The 18,267-nt window shown below is 38.8% G+C and overlaps 1 protein-coding gene across 1 annotated transcript in view; it reads right to left on the bottom strand.

Moving 5' to 3' along the window:
- CACNA2D3 (calcium voltage-gated channel auxiliary subunit alpha2delta 3) overlaps positions 1-18,267 on the bottom strand; it is a gene marked incomplete at both ends in the record, with an annotated part of 376,309 nt that overhangs the window by 83,967 nt on the left and 274,075 nt on the right. The window contains 4 exons of the mRNA XM_084214355.1: positions 911-978; positions 2,829-2,890; positions 3,124-3,195; positions 8,056-8,139. Of these exons, the coding sequence (XP_084070481.1) occupies positions 911-978; positions 2,829-2,890; positions 3,124-3,195; positions 8,056-8,139 (286 nt within the window). The remainder of the gene's footprint in view (positions 1-910; positions 979-2,828; positions 2,891-3,123; positions 3,196-8,055; positions 8,140-18,267) is intronic.

Below are 18,267 nucleotides of genomic sequence, written 5' to 3'. Positions count from 1 at the left end.
TTATGGTTCTGTTAACACTTCTGGGGGTGCATCTGGGACTCACTGCCTGAGATTGTGGCTGGATTAAAGAACATGGGTGACAGGGATGTTGGGAACAGTCTGGGGAGGGAGTAGTTCCAAGTCTCCTGTTTGGCTCCTTTGCAGCTGCTGTGCAGATACTCAAACCTCAAGGCACTTCTTTTCATATCTCTCCTCAGTAGAAGAACATATTAATGTGCCAAAATACAGCCAAAAAAAAAGACCTGAAGAAATTAGCTTTCTTGTTTAACAACACTGACAAAACAAGAAGAAGAGTTGGAAATAAAGACTTCCTCATAAAATCTGAAAGCCCTCCTCTATTGAAACACTTTTTGCTCAGCAGCTTCTAAAATTTTCAACCTTTCCTGTAACATTCTGAAATGCCCCCACTCTTCCTTCATCTTCAGCAACCTTCTTGCCAAACAACTTTATGACTCACACAGTTGACTCCTCCACTCATTTATTTGGGGACTTATCAAAAAGCAAAACCAAAGAAAAGTTCTTTCCCTGGGTACTTCCACTATTATTATAAACATGCAAATCCTTGTAGCTAATGCACATACCAGTTATAGCTCTGAAAGATTTCACAATGTATAATCTGTGAACAAAACCAACAGCCATTACAGTGCTCTTAGTGGTTACTCCATTCAGAAAACACCACACATAATTAACGTTGGGCTATGAGTTGTTCTCTGAAATACTGAGAGAAAAGGATGGAAGATGATCCCATCTAAAGATCCACAAACAGTCTGACAATGCCTGAAACCCTGTGAAGTAAAAGATCTTTAAAGAAAAGAAAAAGTCTAACACTCTTATGGAATCTGCAGACAAGGAACTGCCAAATTAACAATAAAACTACTTTGTAAGCCACGTGAGAAGGTAGGTACCTTACCTTCTTCTACAGTTACATTCCCTCTGAAGAAGTATTTTCCATGTCCTCTAGAGAGAGCCACACCTAAACTGTGCAGAGAAATAAAGCAGACCTTGAAATCTGTGAGACAAACAATAGCAGACATTCAGAGCTATTTTCATTTTTAACATTTCCAGCTCATGTACTATGATTAACATCAAACTGTTGTTGCCAAACCCTCACCAATTATATTTATTGTTCAATTAGTTGCTTCAATGATGTCTCAGTTCTGATGTGCCTGCAACAATTGGCTGTATTTATGTGTGCTTGGAGGTGCAGTAAACTATTATTCCCTGGCAAACTGATAAATGAGCCCCTCTAAGCTCACTGCTGCTCACCCAGCATGAGATTTCTTCAGCTGAGCCTTGAACATGACCATGGCCTCACAATGAGGGAGACCATTTTTTGTAAATCAGACGAAGCTGTGGAGAAACTGCAGAAGTGTGGGAATTGATGGTGCTACTGACAGGAAAAGAATTTCAAATGTGACAACAGCATCATGACTCCTCCTGGACTAATTTTTCTGTGTTTCATATTTTTAGCTAGCATAGCTCTTTTGTATTGACTTCAGCTTCATAAATTCTCAACAGTTACACACTGTGTTTTGGTCTGGTTTTCAGTCTACCATTTAAAACATCCAAGTTTAATGAAGTGGCTGGGGGATCCCATGCCTCTTGCTATTGAACACAAACACAGAATACCTTCTGGCATTCATTCATTCATTGAAGGGGATTATCCTGAGCTAGGAATCTGCAGTAATCAGCAAGACTGCAAATGCATGGGCTAGTACTTGAAGTACATGGAGAGGCACCAAATCCAAGAGCACACAAGCTGCAATCAACAGCTCAGTCTGGGAAAGGGCTGAACACTAAACATCTTTGACACTACAGTGTGCAGTTGTCCCAAATCTACACAATAGTCCAAAACCAGATACATAGCATGTCGAAAAAGGAATTTTCCTAACTATATTTCTGTCCTGAGCACCATAACTCACACTACATGCATGTACATTGCCCAATTTCTGTTTACCTTATAGTGCAAGAGTGCCAGTGCCAAAGAAAAACAAACAAACAAACAAACCCGAAACAGCAACCAGGAAAAAACTCCACAACATGAAAACAAAACAGAAAACCCACTGAGTATTATCACCCATCAGTAAATGTTAACATGCATTAGAGGTCACAGGAATGTGCCTGTAGTTTCTCTGTGTGGTAATGTAGCTCAAGTCATGTGAAACTCTTCCATTGAAGAAAATTTCAGTTGAGTATCACACAACTGCCAAACTCCTGCCTCAAGTGCAAAGTACAGTTAGGGCTCCTTTGTTAGCAGATTATTTCTAGTTCAAACATGAGCATTTTTGAAGTGACTACCTGTTTTTCCTTTCCTTTTTTTTTTTTTCCTCCTAAAATACATGCAAAAATTACCAGCTTACTTGGTTTTAGTTATAGAAATCCACTGAAGGTCGTTCAGCGAAAAAATACATCCAAACCTCAAATTGGAAGTGAAATACTATCTCATTTTACATTACATTCTTGTTGTGGAAAAAAATAATAAAATGGGGCTCAAGATGTAGTTACTTAAACGGATTATAGTATTTATAGCTCTCCAAGTACTTGCGAAAGCCTTTCGTTCAAGGCAAACCTCAACTGAATATTTTTTCAATGAAACGTAAGCCATGACAAACACTGTGAGTTTGCCTGTGTGAGCTTGCACAAACTTTCCATCCCTGGAAAAGCTGAAAGGAATGCTGGTAGGCTCCTTTTCCTTGCTATTTTCAGCATTGTCCAGGAATATTTCATTGTCAGCCTGTGCTGATGAGCTTTTAATGAGTTCACAAGGTCTGTATAAGCACAAATCCAGTGAGTTGGGTGAAATGTCCATTTATTATGGCCAGCTCTACCTGAATGGAGTGCCCTTGATGTCTGTGTAATAGTAGTCATTTGTCATCACCAGGACCCGCTTCTAGATTCAGAACAAGAAAGTCAGAAGGAGAGAGGGGAAGAAGTTAGTTTGCTGTAAGAAATGTATAAAAGAACAAGTGGTTAGTCACTGACATAATTATAAGCAAAGTATATGTTCAGTGAGTGAAAAAAAAAATATACTGCCGGGTGCCATATTTACAGCAACCTTAAAAATAATTTTAAAATTATCTGGTTGCTTTATAGTTAGTTGGAATACTATTATAGACATTTTACCCCTTTATCCACTGTCTTCTTCACTTCCATGGAGAATTTTCCTGTTTTCCGGTTCACCATTGCATTTCGAAGCTGAAATGAAGGAACTGTGTGTCAATTCCTTTATTTACTTTTCCTGTAATCCTTTAAACTCTGAGCTCCCCAGTATGCTCATCTGGCCTAAGGAGCACTCAGTTTTCTTCATTCCTTCATTTCCAATAATTCTACTACACAGTGGAGAACCCATTGACAGATTTTATTAGTGACTGTATAGGCCAAGGCTCCTGCCATACTATTTCAAGCTAAAGCTGCTCTCAGCATCCTTCCTAGTAAAATACCTTTTTGTGTAATAATCTGGATTTCATTTGGTATGAATAGTGTGACTACTATTCTGTATTTACTGCATGGCAAGGCCAGGACTAGATTCCTAGCTGGATTTAGCTGGTTAGACCAGGGCCCAGTGTTTCAATACATCAACAATGACACAGATAACAAGAAAGCAAGAAGAGAGAAACCTCCTTATCTTACCCTATTTATTCTGCTTAAGCATCTACACTGCATCCTTAATGAGCACCAGAAACTTTATCCTAACTGCATCAAAAATTAGCACTAGTTCCACAAAAAACCAGATTTTAGCTCTAGTGGAAGCCCTAGCCCAGTCACAGCTTTAACAATTGGCCTGGACCTCTCCACGTATTCCAAAAGACATTTTAAATCCCCTTCAAAAATGAGTTTCATTGCTTCATAAGCCAAAAATTCAGAGAAGCTAGGGAAAACAGAAAACAAATGGAAAAGGGTTTATATACAATGATTTAGCTGCTGCTCTGCAAGTAAAATCTGTTACTTTTTAGATCACCACTACAAATACACACTCTTTTCCTGTAATTTTCTTTTTCTACGTGAACTACAGGCTCCCAAACCTGGGAGCTGCTAAGTCCCTGGCATATCATCCCTAAAAACTCTGTCCTTGGCACACCTTGGTGCTCCCTGCCTTCCTCCCAAAGGACACACAACCTCTCTCTCACAGATGAATGTGCCATGATGGTGAAAAGAAGATTTAAAAATCCCAACAACCATCCCCTACCCTGTAAGCCAAAATGACCATCAATGTCCCCAGGGATGAGGACAGGGCCTCTGGGCTAAAACTGAGCAAAGACAAGACAGGTGTTATGTGAAATCCTCAGCCTTCAGGTTTTGAATTTGCCTATTCATCAGTTCACTTTAGGGAAGAAATAAAAAAGTTGCTGTTTAACAGTCTCACCATCCATAAATGGAAATATTTCATTTGAACACTCTTAGATTTACTAATGGAAGATGGGAGTTATTTTGCTGTTTGTGGGAAAAAGCACCTATAGATCTTTCACAGCTTTAATTTTCATTACAATTTGAAAATTCCACTATTACAAATCAATTTAGCATTTAAAATATAGGAAAATATTGGCAAAATGAGCATTTTTATGCCTCTTCAATTGCAAATCTTTCTAAACAAAATTTTGGACATCATGTTCCTGCTGAATAAATATCTCCTGTTCTCAGTACCTCATGCAAGATTGAGCAATTCAGTTGAGTTTTAAAGAGAAATTGTGAAGACAAATGTCAATGCAGGCTGAGTTAGTATGGAGGGGAAGGAGAATCACCAAACTTGCCAGTGAAATATCCAGTTTTATTCCCACAAACAAGTTGAGCATGGCTGACCTATCAAAAACTGCAAACTTTGCAGCTCTTCAAATTTAATTCTAGGGCATCTAGATTTGAATTAAGAGTCTTACTCTTCTGTCAGTGAGTGTAAAAGAATAATTTCTAGCTGGAGGCATATATAAAATAAAGCATATATTTTACTGTAGATTTTTTTTTTAACAATACATAATAGGCAATTCTGGAAATAGTTTCCTATTTTAAGTTTTGTGGTTTTGGACTTGTAGAGCTGGTCTTAATTAACCATCTACTTTCTAACATTTACAGAACAGTTCCATTTATCTTTAACATGGTTTTCATTTTTCTCCTATTGGTGCCTGCAGTTGTCTAGGACCCATTCCTCCCACAAGCCTCAGGCAAGTCATAGATTTACTAAAAGGATCTCCAAACTCTCAGTAGTGTTTAAGATCAAGTCTGCATGTGGGATTTAGACTTTTATTCTTCCCTTTTTTTTTTTTTTCCTGCTTGCTGTGATTGCATTTCTTGGCTTTGTAATCTGGTTTCTCAGCTCTTCTGCAGTTTCATCTCCCTCCTCAAATGCATAAAATAAGCACTGCCTCAGCTGGCTTCAAGCCCCAAAACATTCATTCATGGTATTTTTTTTTTTTTTTTTTTTTTTTTTTTTTTTTTGGAAAAAAAATTATTTCATTCAGCTAGAAATTATAACAGAAGAATTTTAGGTGAGTTGATGAGAAAAAGGTTTCTATCCAAATTGAAACTTCTCTTTGGACCTGTGTATTTGCAAACCTTGCTGGAAGACACTGTTAACTTAACAAGCTCATGCTAAAATCTCTGTTTCTAATAAAATGCCTTAACAGCGAGATAGCAGGTATTGTTAAACTGGAAAATGAGCTGATATATTTATGACAACAATATTTCACAGTGAAAAAAATTCTAACCTTAGTTTGGCCACCTTTTCCTCATTGGATCACTGAAGAAAACCCATGTCTTCCCCTTTCAGAGTAATAAGCATTATTGCTCCTTCAACAAAATATCTTTCAATCAATTCCTAACAACTCAGTTTCCCTGCTGCAGTATGAGATCATTCTGTATTCTTGGAAAGCTGTGTAACCATGAAATTAATGTGGCAAAAAGTAAGAAAATGTCTTAATCAGCTTCTACGTAAGTGTTTCATGGGAGAAAAATATACCAGTAGTAGTCTATGTTATTAAAAGCAGCTATGTGAATACATTAATTCTTTGCCTCTGCAGTTGAATAAACAATGCTTTACTACTCAAGCTTGGAAAAAATCAAGAGCATCAAATCTAAGGCCTTGGGTGAAGCAGAGCCACATGTAACTTGTTTCTCCGTTACGATTAAAAATTCATTTTTAAGAAACATATTTTATAGGCGAAAGAAAGCTTAAATGTATGTATATATTTTTCATCAAAATGTGAAATAAAATTTTTGTGACATTCAGATAAGAAAAAGCTCAATTTTTTAAGAACTTTTCAGAAAAAGTGATGGAGTTTAGGGGTCTCAATCAAAGGCAGTACTTAGAGAAAGCTGAATCTGGACTTTCATGCGTACTCAGGTAGAATTTCAATTATAAATAAAAGTTGATTTTCAATGTCACAGAAATAGCTCAATGTCCCATTATTTGAAGCACTGAGATATGATTAAAAAAGTGAAAATTAAGCAGAGGAAGTAATGGAAGAAATATAAAGGAAAAAAGAAAACAAACCAAGGACAAATAATAATAGGAAAACTCATGAAGTTTTAAAGAAAAATCCTGAAGGTTTAAAATCTGTGTGTAACTACAATAATAACATTTGAAAGAACAGAGGAAATTTTAAAAGGTAATTAGCAAAGAAACTGGTTGAATAATAAAGGATCAAAGTTAAGAGAAAAAGCAGGGTATAAAACATGAGGCCAATGAGATTGCCAAGACTGCAGAAGGCCGCTACAATATATGAAAATCTTATGAGGAAACCTTAAACAGTGTGGGCATAGATAATGACACAAAGCTCTAAAAACGTTGAAAAAGTTTGTGTGTGCACTCCAACACAAAACTTCAGCTTAGGAAGTGAAGTGGCCTCTGAGGGGAGGCTGAGGACAATCTATCACCTGGTGAAACAGAGCTTGCCTAAAACATAGATGAACTGCTTCACTGTTCACCAGGGGGGCAGAGGGAGCAGGGAATGCAAGGTATATATTTTGTAAGGGAGAAAGAAAATACAGACTTCTGTCAGAACAGAGATCAAGAAATTAGGACATCTGAAGACTGACAAGACTCCAGGGGCTACTGTACGTGATCCATCCCAGATTTCGGAAGGACATGACACAGTAAATATGGGAACCTTCAGTGGATGCACTCAAACCTCTCTGGAAAAGCAGAGGTACGAGGGACTTGAGAGAAGCTAGCACAGGACTGATATTTGAGAAGGGATCCAGGAGACATCCATGAAAAATACAGACATGCAGTCGTGACTTTGGCAGGAGGGACCTTATGGGAAAAACTAAATTACGGGACAGAAAGGTGAACAGCTGGAAAGTTATGATTTAATTAGGGACAGTCAGCACAGATTCACACAAAACGACTCATGCCTAACAAATCAGATTTATTGAGGAAGTGACAGAAAGAACAGGCAAAGGTTAAGCCATGGACATAAGGAAAGCTTTTGATACAGTACTGCAGAAAGGGCTAAGGCTGAAAGGTAAGAAAGAATAAGATAAAGAGGAAACTACAGAAGAGATGGAGCACTGAAGAATTAGGTTCATGGAAAGCATTGTGTGATAGACACAGAACTCATGCTCCTGCAGCTACCCATGTGTCTGAAATTAGAGTTTGGAGTGAAACTGCTCTGCACACAGGTCAAAGAATCCAATTTTGTTTATTCATCTGATGTTTTATGACTTTGTACAGTAAGTAAAAACCTCCTATTACTTCCATTAAGGAAAAAAGGATCTCATGGAAAGAAGTTCAGCTAATTTCTGAGTTTCATCAATTGTCTGGGCTAGCCCTGAGGAGACATTCTATTCCTGTTTCTGGTGCTAAATACACAATGGAATGCATGGAGACTGCAAGGGTGATGAGTTTTACCAAAAATACAAAGAGTCTGTGTTTGTGGTGTGGGCATACATAAGGAAGAAGCAATGCAAAACAGTTATAAAATTCTGAATTAAATAAAAGGGTCTTTTGTCCTTCCCTTCCAGAAAGCAATCAGGTAGCCTCTCTAATGACTACTTAAACAGTTTCCAGGTACAGCAGTGGGATGGAACATCATCTTCTGACAGGGTTTTAAACACATCACTTACCACATCATCTCTGTCTTCCCACTCCACCTCAGAAAGATCCACACTGCTGTAGTTGGGCTTTCTTCGTTTCTTCCCCTCTTCATACTGGTACAAAAAAGATGGAATAGTTAGCACATCCTGCTTTATTTCCACAAAGATTTTCACATCAGAAGATTTAAAATATTTCTAAATGCATGCTGATGGTCTGCAATACATTTAGCAGTAGGCAGCTTGATGTACTGAAAGTGCACCATATACTGCTACATCAATGCTCCCTGTGAATGAAGAACCTACAACTCATGACCATTTGCACGACCTCTTGCCATGATGCAGAGCTTTTCTTGATGGACACACAGGGAGGTCAAACTCAGCTGCTGTACCTTCTTCTCCCCAGATGGAAAATACACAAGGCCTTGGATGTTGAGGTTTATGTTAAATATCTCCAACTGGCTCTTTCAGCTGTACAGGAAGTTATATTTACTATAATCTTATCAACAAAATGTTTACCCATTTCACTTCAAACAAGATAAGATGCAAGTCTTTGGGAAGCATGGTGTTAGCATTTGCTGATATTTCATTTTATCTGCAACTTCATGGGGAAAAGTAACACAGTAATAATGATAATGTAGGGGGGTTTATCACTCCTCACTGTTACGCTGTAAATGGCACATTTAAAATAAACATCCTTGTGACAAATTAATTTGACACCGAGGTGTTTATAACGTGGGAAATTCTGCCCTCTGCTGAACATTCAAAATCAGCCTCAGTGCAACCACACAAACCTGGCCCAGTGGAAGAAAGAAGTACTTGGGAAGAATAAAGAATCTGACTGGATAAGTAAAATTAGGAGAGTACATTTGAAAAAAGAGTAAATTTGGGAGAGGATTGGCATAAAGTGAAATCCAGTCTTTTATCAAGAAAAACCACAAGTCTCTTTATGAGGTATGACAGGAGACATTGTGATGTGTGAAATATCCCCAAATCGCTTTTGTGACTCCTCAGCAGCACCACAGAAGGATTGAAACTGTACCTGTAAGTTAATATATATGGTTGATTCTCCTCCCCCAGGCCAGGGCCAGCTACACCATAAACCAAAGCTGTCAGTGTTTGAGACAAGCAATCCATCACCACAGCCAGTGGAGCAGGCACTTTCAATCACGTTCTGCAGATTACACTGAGACCAAGGGAAAGCCTTGCTCTCTGAGCTTTAAGAAGGTTGTTCCCATCCTTTTTCCTCTCTCAAAAATTCTCATATAAATCCCACAGTTGCTTTTGTAGACCACAATACTTAAAAATAGGAACAACAAAAATCTTCCTGAACAGAAAAAATTTTTAAAAATATCGAGTGCAGCATATTAGCACAAAGAGATTTTGAGGTGGAACGCTGTAAAGTTTCTCCCAGCACGGGCTTCACTGAGCTTCCTTAATTTTTGCTCATAAAAAAATTGGACACTCCAATTTTTCTTACAGATGAATCTCTTTGGAAATTCTGCGGGATAAAGCCCTGAGAATTCTCATTCTTCTGCATAAAAAAATTCCCAGTAACTCCATTGGTGTAAGTTCTGAGAAGGGATGCAGATGCAATTGAAAAGTATTTTCATGTCCTTTCCTTGCCCTCTGCTAAAACCCTCTGTTCTTGTAACAAGGTTCTCTACTTCTTCTCTACTACTATTCAACAGATGGGTAGAGAGATGTAAAGAACTTCTGCTTTCAGCACGTGCTCATGCTCCAGACTTTGAATTCAGGCAGCTCAGTCCTACAATTAATTTTTTCTCTGTGACAGCCCTGATAGCCAGAGAGATAACTATGCCCAAATACTGAAGAACAAAATTTGCAGCCAATATAATTAAATCTCACAAGAATAACATATGAGAGGATAACATCCCATTCATTACTAGGGCTTGATTTCTCTAGCTGGGTTTTGCTAGTCTTTCATTATGGCTGCAGCTATATCAATATTATCTTTAATCTTCACAGGGAATAACTACATCTATTCTCTGTGGCTGCACCAATTAACCAAATAAATCTTTGATCTGATTCAGTCATTTTAGAATAGAAATGGTTACAGTCAAGCTCTGAAATACTGAGGGCTGAACAGTGTTACACAGACATGAGCTGGGATCATCTGAGTAGAGCAAACAGCTCCTGTACTGATTCCAATGTTTAATTACATCCTCCCTCACAGATGTTGAAGAGCTTCTGGGCTATGCTGCATTCTCAGACAGAGAATGCAGACCCCTATTTAGGACAAGAAAACTGCATCTTGTGTGTCTGACAGCAGAAGCAGGCTTCAAACCCTAAAGGCAAACCATTAGCATCATGTTATGGGGCTTGTATTTATTTTTAATCATATAGATTCCACACCTTGCACTCAGAGAGCAAAAACCGAAAGCAAACAAATGAAGATCTGGATAAAACACCCAAAGTTCTGCAGAAAAGAATCAGAAGCGTTCATGTCTTAAAAATTCATAAAAGAAGACACAAAGGCAAAATCCCAATGGTCAAGCAAGAGTTAGGCTCTATGAGCATTCAAAGGAATTGCAAGTGCACTTACATGCATTTAGGACAGGAACTACTAATCCCCATGAAAATACCACCTTTTTCCCAGCAGTAAATTTACATTATGCTTCTGTAAACAGGGCATCAAACACCAATGCAAGCAGATCAGATATAAGATACTTCATAAAAGTAATGTTGAAATGTCCATTCTCCTCTAGCTTTGTTCTGGTTTTATTGCTTAACTAATTTCTTAGTAAAAGTTATTAATGGACACTGAAGCAAATCCACAGGTTTTAAAAATAGCATTCATCTACATCTTCTCTGGTAGCAAACCTAATCTAACCTTTTATCTCTGGGGCTCCTGGGTAAAGTATAAAATGCTGATTGAAGCCTGAAGCCAAACCCATCTGCAAGATTACTATAAAGCATTTAAAAAAAATCATTAAGGGACCCAATGGGAAAGATAGAAATGAGGAATTCTACCAAATTACTCTGATTTAAGTACAGGAGAAAAAGACCTAGATTTAAAATGTGTGCTGCTAATCTTTGGCTTATATAAAATATGAGGTGATATTATATAGCAGTTAACCCTAGGGAGAGAAAAAAAGATACTGAAAAGTGTTAAATATCTGGACTGCAAAAGAAGAAACTTTTGGTCTGCTCAAAACTACAGGACGGTTCTAACTTATTGTTTGTGAGAAAAACCCATTATTTGGTTTTTCCATTAGAATGAGCTTTATTATATCTTACTCAGTATCTTTTGTTTGAGACTGGGCCAGACCCTTACAGCATTGGATGATTCAAAGAACGTGTGAATGCTAAAGACTAAACCACACTTTTTCACCACCCTGTACACAACCATTTACATGTACCAATATTAAACTCTTTGCTTTGATTTTCTTTTTCTTTTTTATTTTTTTATTAACACAAGCAGTCCCAAACCATCTGCCTTGAATACGACCAGCCACGTGTTTATAGAGTCAGAGTGCAGCAATCTGATCAAGGACAGAGCAAGCTACATCTTAACAGCTGCAATCTTGGGTCTAAGGTGATTGGAATTTCTCAGACGTGCTCCATCTGGATAATGGGGAGGTGGGAGAGAGGAAGTTGCTGTGATAGCAGCCTTGGAAGCACCACCAGACTTTATTGAACTCTCTAAGCCACAATGTGGAATCATCTGTGAGAAAAGCTCCTACTAAAAACCAACCAAAACCTAGAGAGGAAAAATAATTTCAAGGAATACCTCTCCATTGCCAAACTACTACTGTGTACAAAAGTAAGGAATTAGGTACTGAAAAAACTCCTCCAATTTTAAAACATAGCATCATTCAATGAAGTTTCATCTTTTGAAATTAGCACCTCAAAATTTGGATAATGTATTAATCTCATCAGGTGTATTAATCTCATCAGCCTTTGAGAATGACTCCTTTTTCTTTTGTTTAGGGGAGACAAGTGAAAATATGCAAATTTTGCTGAGCTTGAGTTCTACATAATAAAATTCTACACAATATAATTGTTTCTATAACTAACTTGCACTAAGCCATCCTGCAAAGGTATTCTTATCTACAAAGTCTGATAGGAAATCTTGAATGAACAAATATCAGAGGAAAAGATAAATTAAGTAAAGCTACACACTTTTCCATGCAGTTTTAAATAAACAGGCAGAGGTTGTAAGCATTGTCTTATTTGCAATTCCTTGGTCTGGGAAGTTCTTCAGCTCCCTCCCTTCTCTCAAACTCTGCACAGTAAAGCTGCCACTTTTTTATTGTCTGGGGTACCTCTGACTGTCATGCAAAGCCTGCAGCTTTTGGGGTGGAAATTGCATCAGACCTGACTTCCCATGGCCAGTGCAACACATCCAAGAGCTTCACCAGCCCTCCCAGCACAAGCTGCTGCTCTGTCCCACTGCTCCCACTGTGCAAGGGGAAAGTGTGATTTAAAAACAAACAAACAAATAAAACAACAAAAACCAACCAAACAAACCAACAATGGTAGTGAAAAATCCCTTTCCCTGCTTCACCTGCTTATAACCTGACAGTACATCATCACCCCAGTGCCTGAGCTTTCATCCTCCACGTGCTGCTTAGCTCCAAAGCATTCTGCCTGGGGATACATGTGAAGCAGCCTCTTAATCTAAATCACTGCTGCTTGCCCTTTAAGCTCTTTGTTCAATTTGGAATACTTTTTTCTCTGCTCACATGGTCCTGTTTTGTCATTTGTGATACTTTAATTTCAGTTTCCATCCAGTCTGCAACTTCAAATGATTTCTTACTGATCTGCACTTAGCATTGAATCTGTAGAACACTAATAGTTGTTCAGTCAAAAAGCAAAGTTTGTTTCAAACCTCACAAACACACACACCTTTTAGTTTAATATTAAAAAAGGTAACAGATTGATTCTTTTAGGAAAACAGGAAAAACAACTTCCCTGTCCAAAGACAGATTTTCATGACCAGCCTATTATTTAAGATGCTAATCCAGAAGTTCCTAAGTTATGGTTGGTAGTAAAACCAGTGATTTTGGATTTATTCTCCATGCCAGATGGTAGTGAAAAATTGCTGCACTATAAAATTTAAGCAATTCTGCAAAGAGAAGCTGAAAACAGGAGCCATGTCATTTGCTAGGGAAAAGAGAATAATTTAATTCTAAGTTTCCAGGCAGAGAAAAAGTAGGAGCTGTTAGATGTGCCATGCACACAGGAGAAGCCTCTAGCAAAACAATAGAAGAAAACAGTTCTTATGCCACACGTATTAACTAACTTTATCTACTCACTCTCCTAATATGGGTTTGCTTTTCAAACAGTGCAGTAAAGTTTAAAACAATAAACCAATATTGAAGTACACATAGTGAAGTAAAAGTCAACACAAAATAGCAGCTTGAAGTCCCACACCTTGAGCCTGGCCAAGGAGTTCATCAGCTGAGCTCAGGTTCTCAGGTGGATTGCAGACAATTATCCCAGAACCATGGATGTGATTTCCTCCACAGAGGAGAACAACCCCTCTATTTGGGATTTTATTTGCATTCTCGGGATTTATCATTCGGGATTATGTAAAACTGGCAGCTGCTTATAATTATTTGGGGTTCAAGTAGAAATAATTAAAAACATCTGCCTTTATCTTAATACTACCAGACTTAAACCCATGAGCTCAGTTATACCTAACTTCAAAGCTGAAAGCAAAGAATAAAAGAAAGCTTCACATATTGCTAACAAATTTTCAGTGATTCATTTATATGTACAACCAGTTATTCAACAGCCTTCAAACCTTTAATTATCTTTTAAATATATGTAATTTTGCACTTCTAATTAGATAGCAATTTAATGCTCTCACAGGGATTCAGATGGGCTGTCTTTTTTGAAATGTAAACTCCAATAGGAATAATCATTGGCATTCAAGTGATTGAATTCTTCAGTTATTTAAATGAACGTGAGGCATTTGCTCTGCTCAAATCATTTAAATATTCTGCTGTCAGCTACAGCTGTAGAGTTTTATGGAGTCAATGAATAAAGCAAGGGTAAGTGTAGGTTATCTCACGTTCCAGGCGGGACTCCCCAGAGAGAAATGAGATTTGCTGCTTCTGAAAGGCTAACACTGCTTAAGTGGGGCATTAATGTTTCCCCTGACACTCGGATTTCTCTGGTTTGCTATATTAGGAGGAACAAATTTTCTCAAAATTTACAGCTACAGAAGACTTAATACTGATCTGGAATCCTCAAACACTGCAGGTCCTTCAGCTCAGTGCGAGCCACGGTGACAGTGCCCATTCTGAGGGTGGGATGGGAACTCACCCAGGCACCTGAACCACCCCCAGGTTTTGGTGAGGGCACTGCAGTGTCACACAGAGCTCTGATGGCTGGGGGCAACCTTCCCAGCCAAAAATGATCGAGCTAAAGATGTGCATCCTTCTATAGAAAGGCATCAGTTGAATTCATTTACAGTGGTAAGAGCATTCACAAACAGCCAGTCATAAACCCCAGTACAAGTCTTACAGAGTGTATTTTGAGAGTAAGAATAAATCTCAATCTTCTCAGAGATAGAGGATTTTGATTTAAATAAAACATATATTACAGAAATCATATAATCATAATAATAACATAATACAATACATATATTACAAAATCGTTAGTGAGCAGAGATGTTATTAGATTAATTCATAAATCAGAACACATTTTTTACCTCAGATTTATTTTTAAATAAATAAAAGATGCAATTTCATGCATTTGTCTTTAAATGCATCTTTTCTTTAATTAAGAAACTCAGGCTCCTTGTTCAGGAGCTCTGAGTATTCCACCCTAGTAATTACTGAAAAAAACTGAACCCCGTTCCACTCCCTGAACAAAAATACAAATCCCACTGCTAACTATGAATCAAAAAAGCCACAACTTCATAAAACCTGGTGGCAGCCTTGCTGTTATTTATTGAAAACCACACAGACATTAGGGCTGAGAGGCAGCAGCACAAGCCCCTAACACCAGGTAAGGTCCACATTGGTGCTGATCTGTGACTGTGGCTGACCCTCATCTTCCAGGAACATTCCTTAATTTCTCTGCAATCCCACTACACTTCCCTAAAAAAGCAGTTTTCCTCTGGCACCAGCCTTTGCCGGACTGCAGAGTGACAGTGGCAGCAATGGGCAATTAACCACAATTAAGGTTAGACAGGTTAAGGTTGTTTTTAAGGGCAGTAAAAAAAGTATTTGTCCCTTGCTTCTCATTCTTCCTTTACATTCAGTAAACTCGTGTCCTTGGCAAACTGTAACATCATCAACATGACATATTTTCATTTTAAAATCTAACAGTGTAACACCTGGCACACACCTCAAGTGTTAACAGGCAGATTAAAAAAATAGATTAAATCTGCCATGATCACAAATGAGGAAGACTGTGTCCTCATGTGCACATTTCGCTACAGGTAAGGAGCCTCATGCGCCAAGAAAAAACTGAAAATTCAGTTTTGAACTCCCAAACAATTTAGTACTTTTTAAATTAGCAGTAGGTCGAGGTTTTCAAGAGAATATAAAATTACAAATTACATCACACGACTGAAAATATTCTCTCGTGGAAAATAAAATAGCACTCTGTGAAAACATAGACATTTAGTCAAAGTCAGCACATAGAGGCATTATGATGTATTAAAGCAGTATTAAAAAAAGGTTTTTTCCTATCAGCTATAGTCTATGGCGTTCCCACTGGGATGCTTTTGGTAGGAAAGGAGACTTTTAAAGGGCATAAAACAGGAAAATGCGCAATGGATGCTCTTCAGCTATGTGACAAGAATCAAAATTAAAAAATAAATAACAAGACAAAAAGGAATGAGCAGGAAACGAGGCGCGGTGCTGCCGGGCACGGAGGGCACCGGGACCAGCACCGGGACCGGCACCGGGACCGGCCCGGCCGGGGCAGCGCCCTGCGCGGAGCTGCGGCGCCACCTGCCGGCCGCCGCCCCGCACTGCAGCCGCCGGCCGTGCCCGCGCCCCCGCGGCCGCTCCCGAGGGAGGCGCGCCCCCGCTGCCCCGCTCTGTCGGCTCCTCTGTCGCGACTCATCGCCCTGCTAAAGTCGTGTGAGGAACGGAACCAAAAGGTTCTTTCTGGTCCCTCTGAGGGACGGTGGCCGGTGGAAGCTCCCAGGAAGCGCTGGGGGCTGGGGCTGCTCCAGCAGCAGCTCAGAGGATTCCGGCAGCGCCTTCCTCTCCTTCCTGCAGCCCAACCACGAGCACCCAACCCGCAGCCTCTCCGAAAGCCAAGTTCATTCAAAAACCAGCAGAAGAATCCAGCAGCAGCTCAGGATTCAGGGAGCGCCCTCCTCTCCTTCCTGCAGCCCAACCACGAGCACCCAACCCACCAGCCTCTCCGAAAGCCAAGTTCATTCAAAAACCAGCAGAAGAATCAATAGAAGTCTCCCAGGAAAGCATTTTAAAATATAAACCCAATAGAATAATCAGCACAAAAATGCAGCCAGATTAATGATTACATGCACTGCTCAGTGTTAGATAAATCTGGTGCAGCAGGAAGCGTTCTGGGCTGTTTGCTATCGTGCCTCTCTGCTCTGTGTCCCAGAAGACAATTCCTTAAAAAGCAGTACATCAGCTCCAGAACTAATAGATATGGGCTTAGGAACTCAGGAATTCAATAATATTCTAGTTTTACATCACTGCTGGAAAATATAACAACGGGATAAACCAGAGTGGATCAAGTCAGTAATCAATGAGACTTGACTGTAAATCTAAGACAGAAATAATTTTCGAGAGTATCTTGAGTGAATTATCTAATTCCAGATCTACGGCCTATTTTCACATAATTATTGTCACAAATTCCATGGAATATGACAATGGTATCAGGATTTGGCCTGCAATATTAAACCAAGGGCCCAGGCCAGCAATCACTTCACTCTCAAAAACTCCACTGAAGTCAACAGAAGACTCTCATTACCCACCACTGACAGAACCCAGAGGTAAAAACGACTCTTCCAAAAACCTGAAATGCACAGATCATGAATATATCACAATGAGTTCCCCTAGCTGACAGCTTATGGGCTCCTGACCAACATTTTGATTTTAAAAAGAGATTCCATTGTATAAGGTAATGAAGTCAGTGCCTTCAAGATGTGCACTTGGTGAGGGATAGTTACAGCAAACAACCTTTTGCCTCACTAAAGCAATTAGGGAGCAGGTAAGACCCTCTGTCAGCCTTAGAGCTACCCACAGCTCCTTGACCTCATTCCCTTCTGTTTTATAAAATATCTATTATGTACTGAATAAATACTAATAATTTTGAAATAAGTAATTTGCCCAAAGAGAAAGGGACACCACAGCAAAGACAAGAGCGATCAAACTCTTGGGATGTAGAGAGAGAAGTTTCATTTAAATACATTCCTGTGGCTTGCAAACCTGGGATGTCAATTTACCCATTGAAACATCCTTGTTCACTTTTCCTGAGTTCTACTCCAGCTAAAAACCAAACTAAGTGCAACTATAAATGTTAATTTAGTGTGTAATTCCTAGCCCATATCTTAAAAAGAAAAACTCTTTTGCTTGGTGAAGACTTCAGATATGCTAATGACTTAATAAATCATGCTTGTCAATAATTTTATTTTCAAATTAAATTACCCACCCGGTTAATATTTCTGTTTTCTACTGAAATATCATTGAAATTGGACATTGGAGATCCTGCATGAGAAACACATGTGGCAGCCATGTGGCCCCAGCAGTGGGACCAGTAATGCCAGTGCTTTGCTGGGAGCCAGTGGTGATGGAACACTTGGCAGGGCTGTTCCTAAACAATGATGCAACCAGGAATGCACCAGCCCTCTGGGGTGTTCACTTGATCAACATTTGCAAAACAGTCACTTTATTTTTCTTGCTGTGATTAGTGCAAACAAGATGATAAGGGGGAACTAAAGGTAAAAATTGCTGCTATTTCTCTTTTAGTACAGAAAATCCCTAGTGCTCCTATTTTGCTTAAAAATATGCTTTATTGAAATTTCTGCACATATATTAAATTAACTTTAACACTTTAGCGTGACAAATAGGGGTTATTACACAGCACTAGAGCATTCCATTTCAATGTAAAATGAACATAATTATAGCAATTTTTGGCTCTGCTATTTTGCAGTAATGGAGGTCTGCATCTTTTGCAGAAGCAAGTTGTATATTTATTTTCCTAGGGTTTTTTTTCATGCTAAGTGTTGTTTCCAGAGTTAAATTTACCAAGAACTATGATGGGTTATGAAACAATATA

Source organism: Fringilla coelebs (genome assembly GCF_963513975.1).
Source record: "Fringilla coelebs genome assembly, chromosome: 13".
Lineage (NCBI taxonomy): Eukaryota > Metazoa > Chordata > Aves > Passeriformes > Fringillidae > Fringilla > Fringilla coelebs.
Note: the sequence above shows the minus strand (reverse complement) of the source record. Positions and strands in the feature narration are given on the sequence as shown.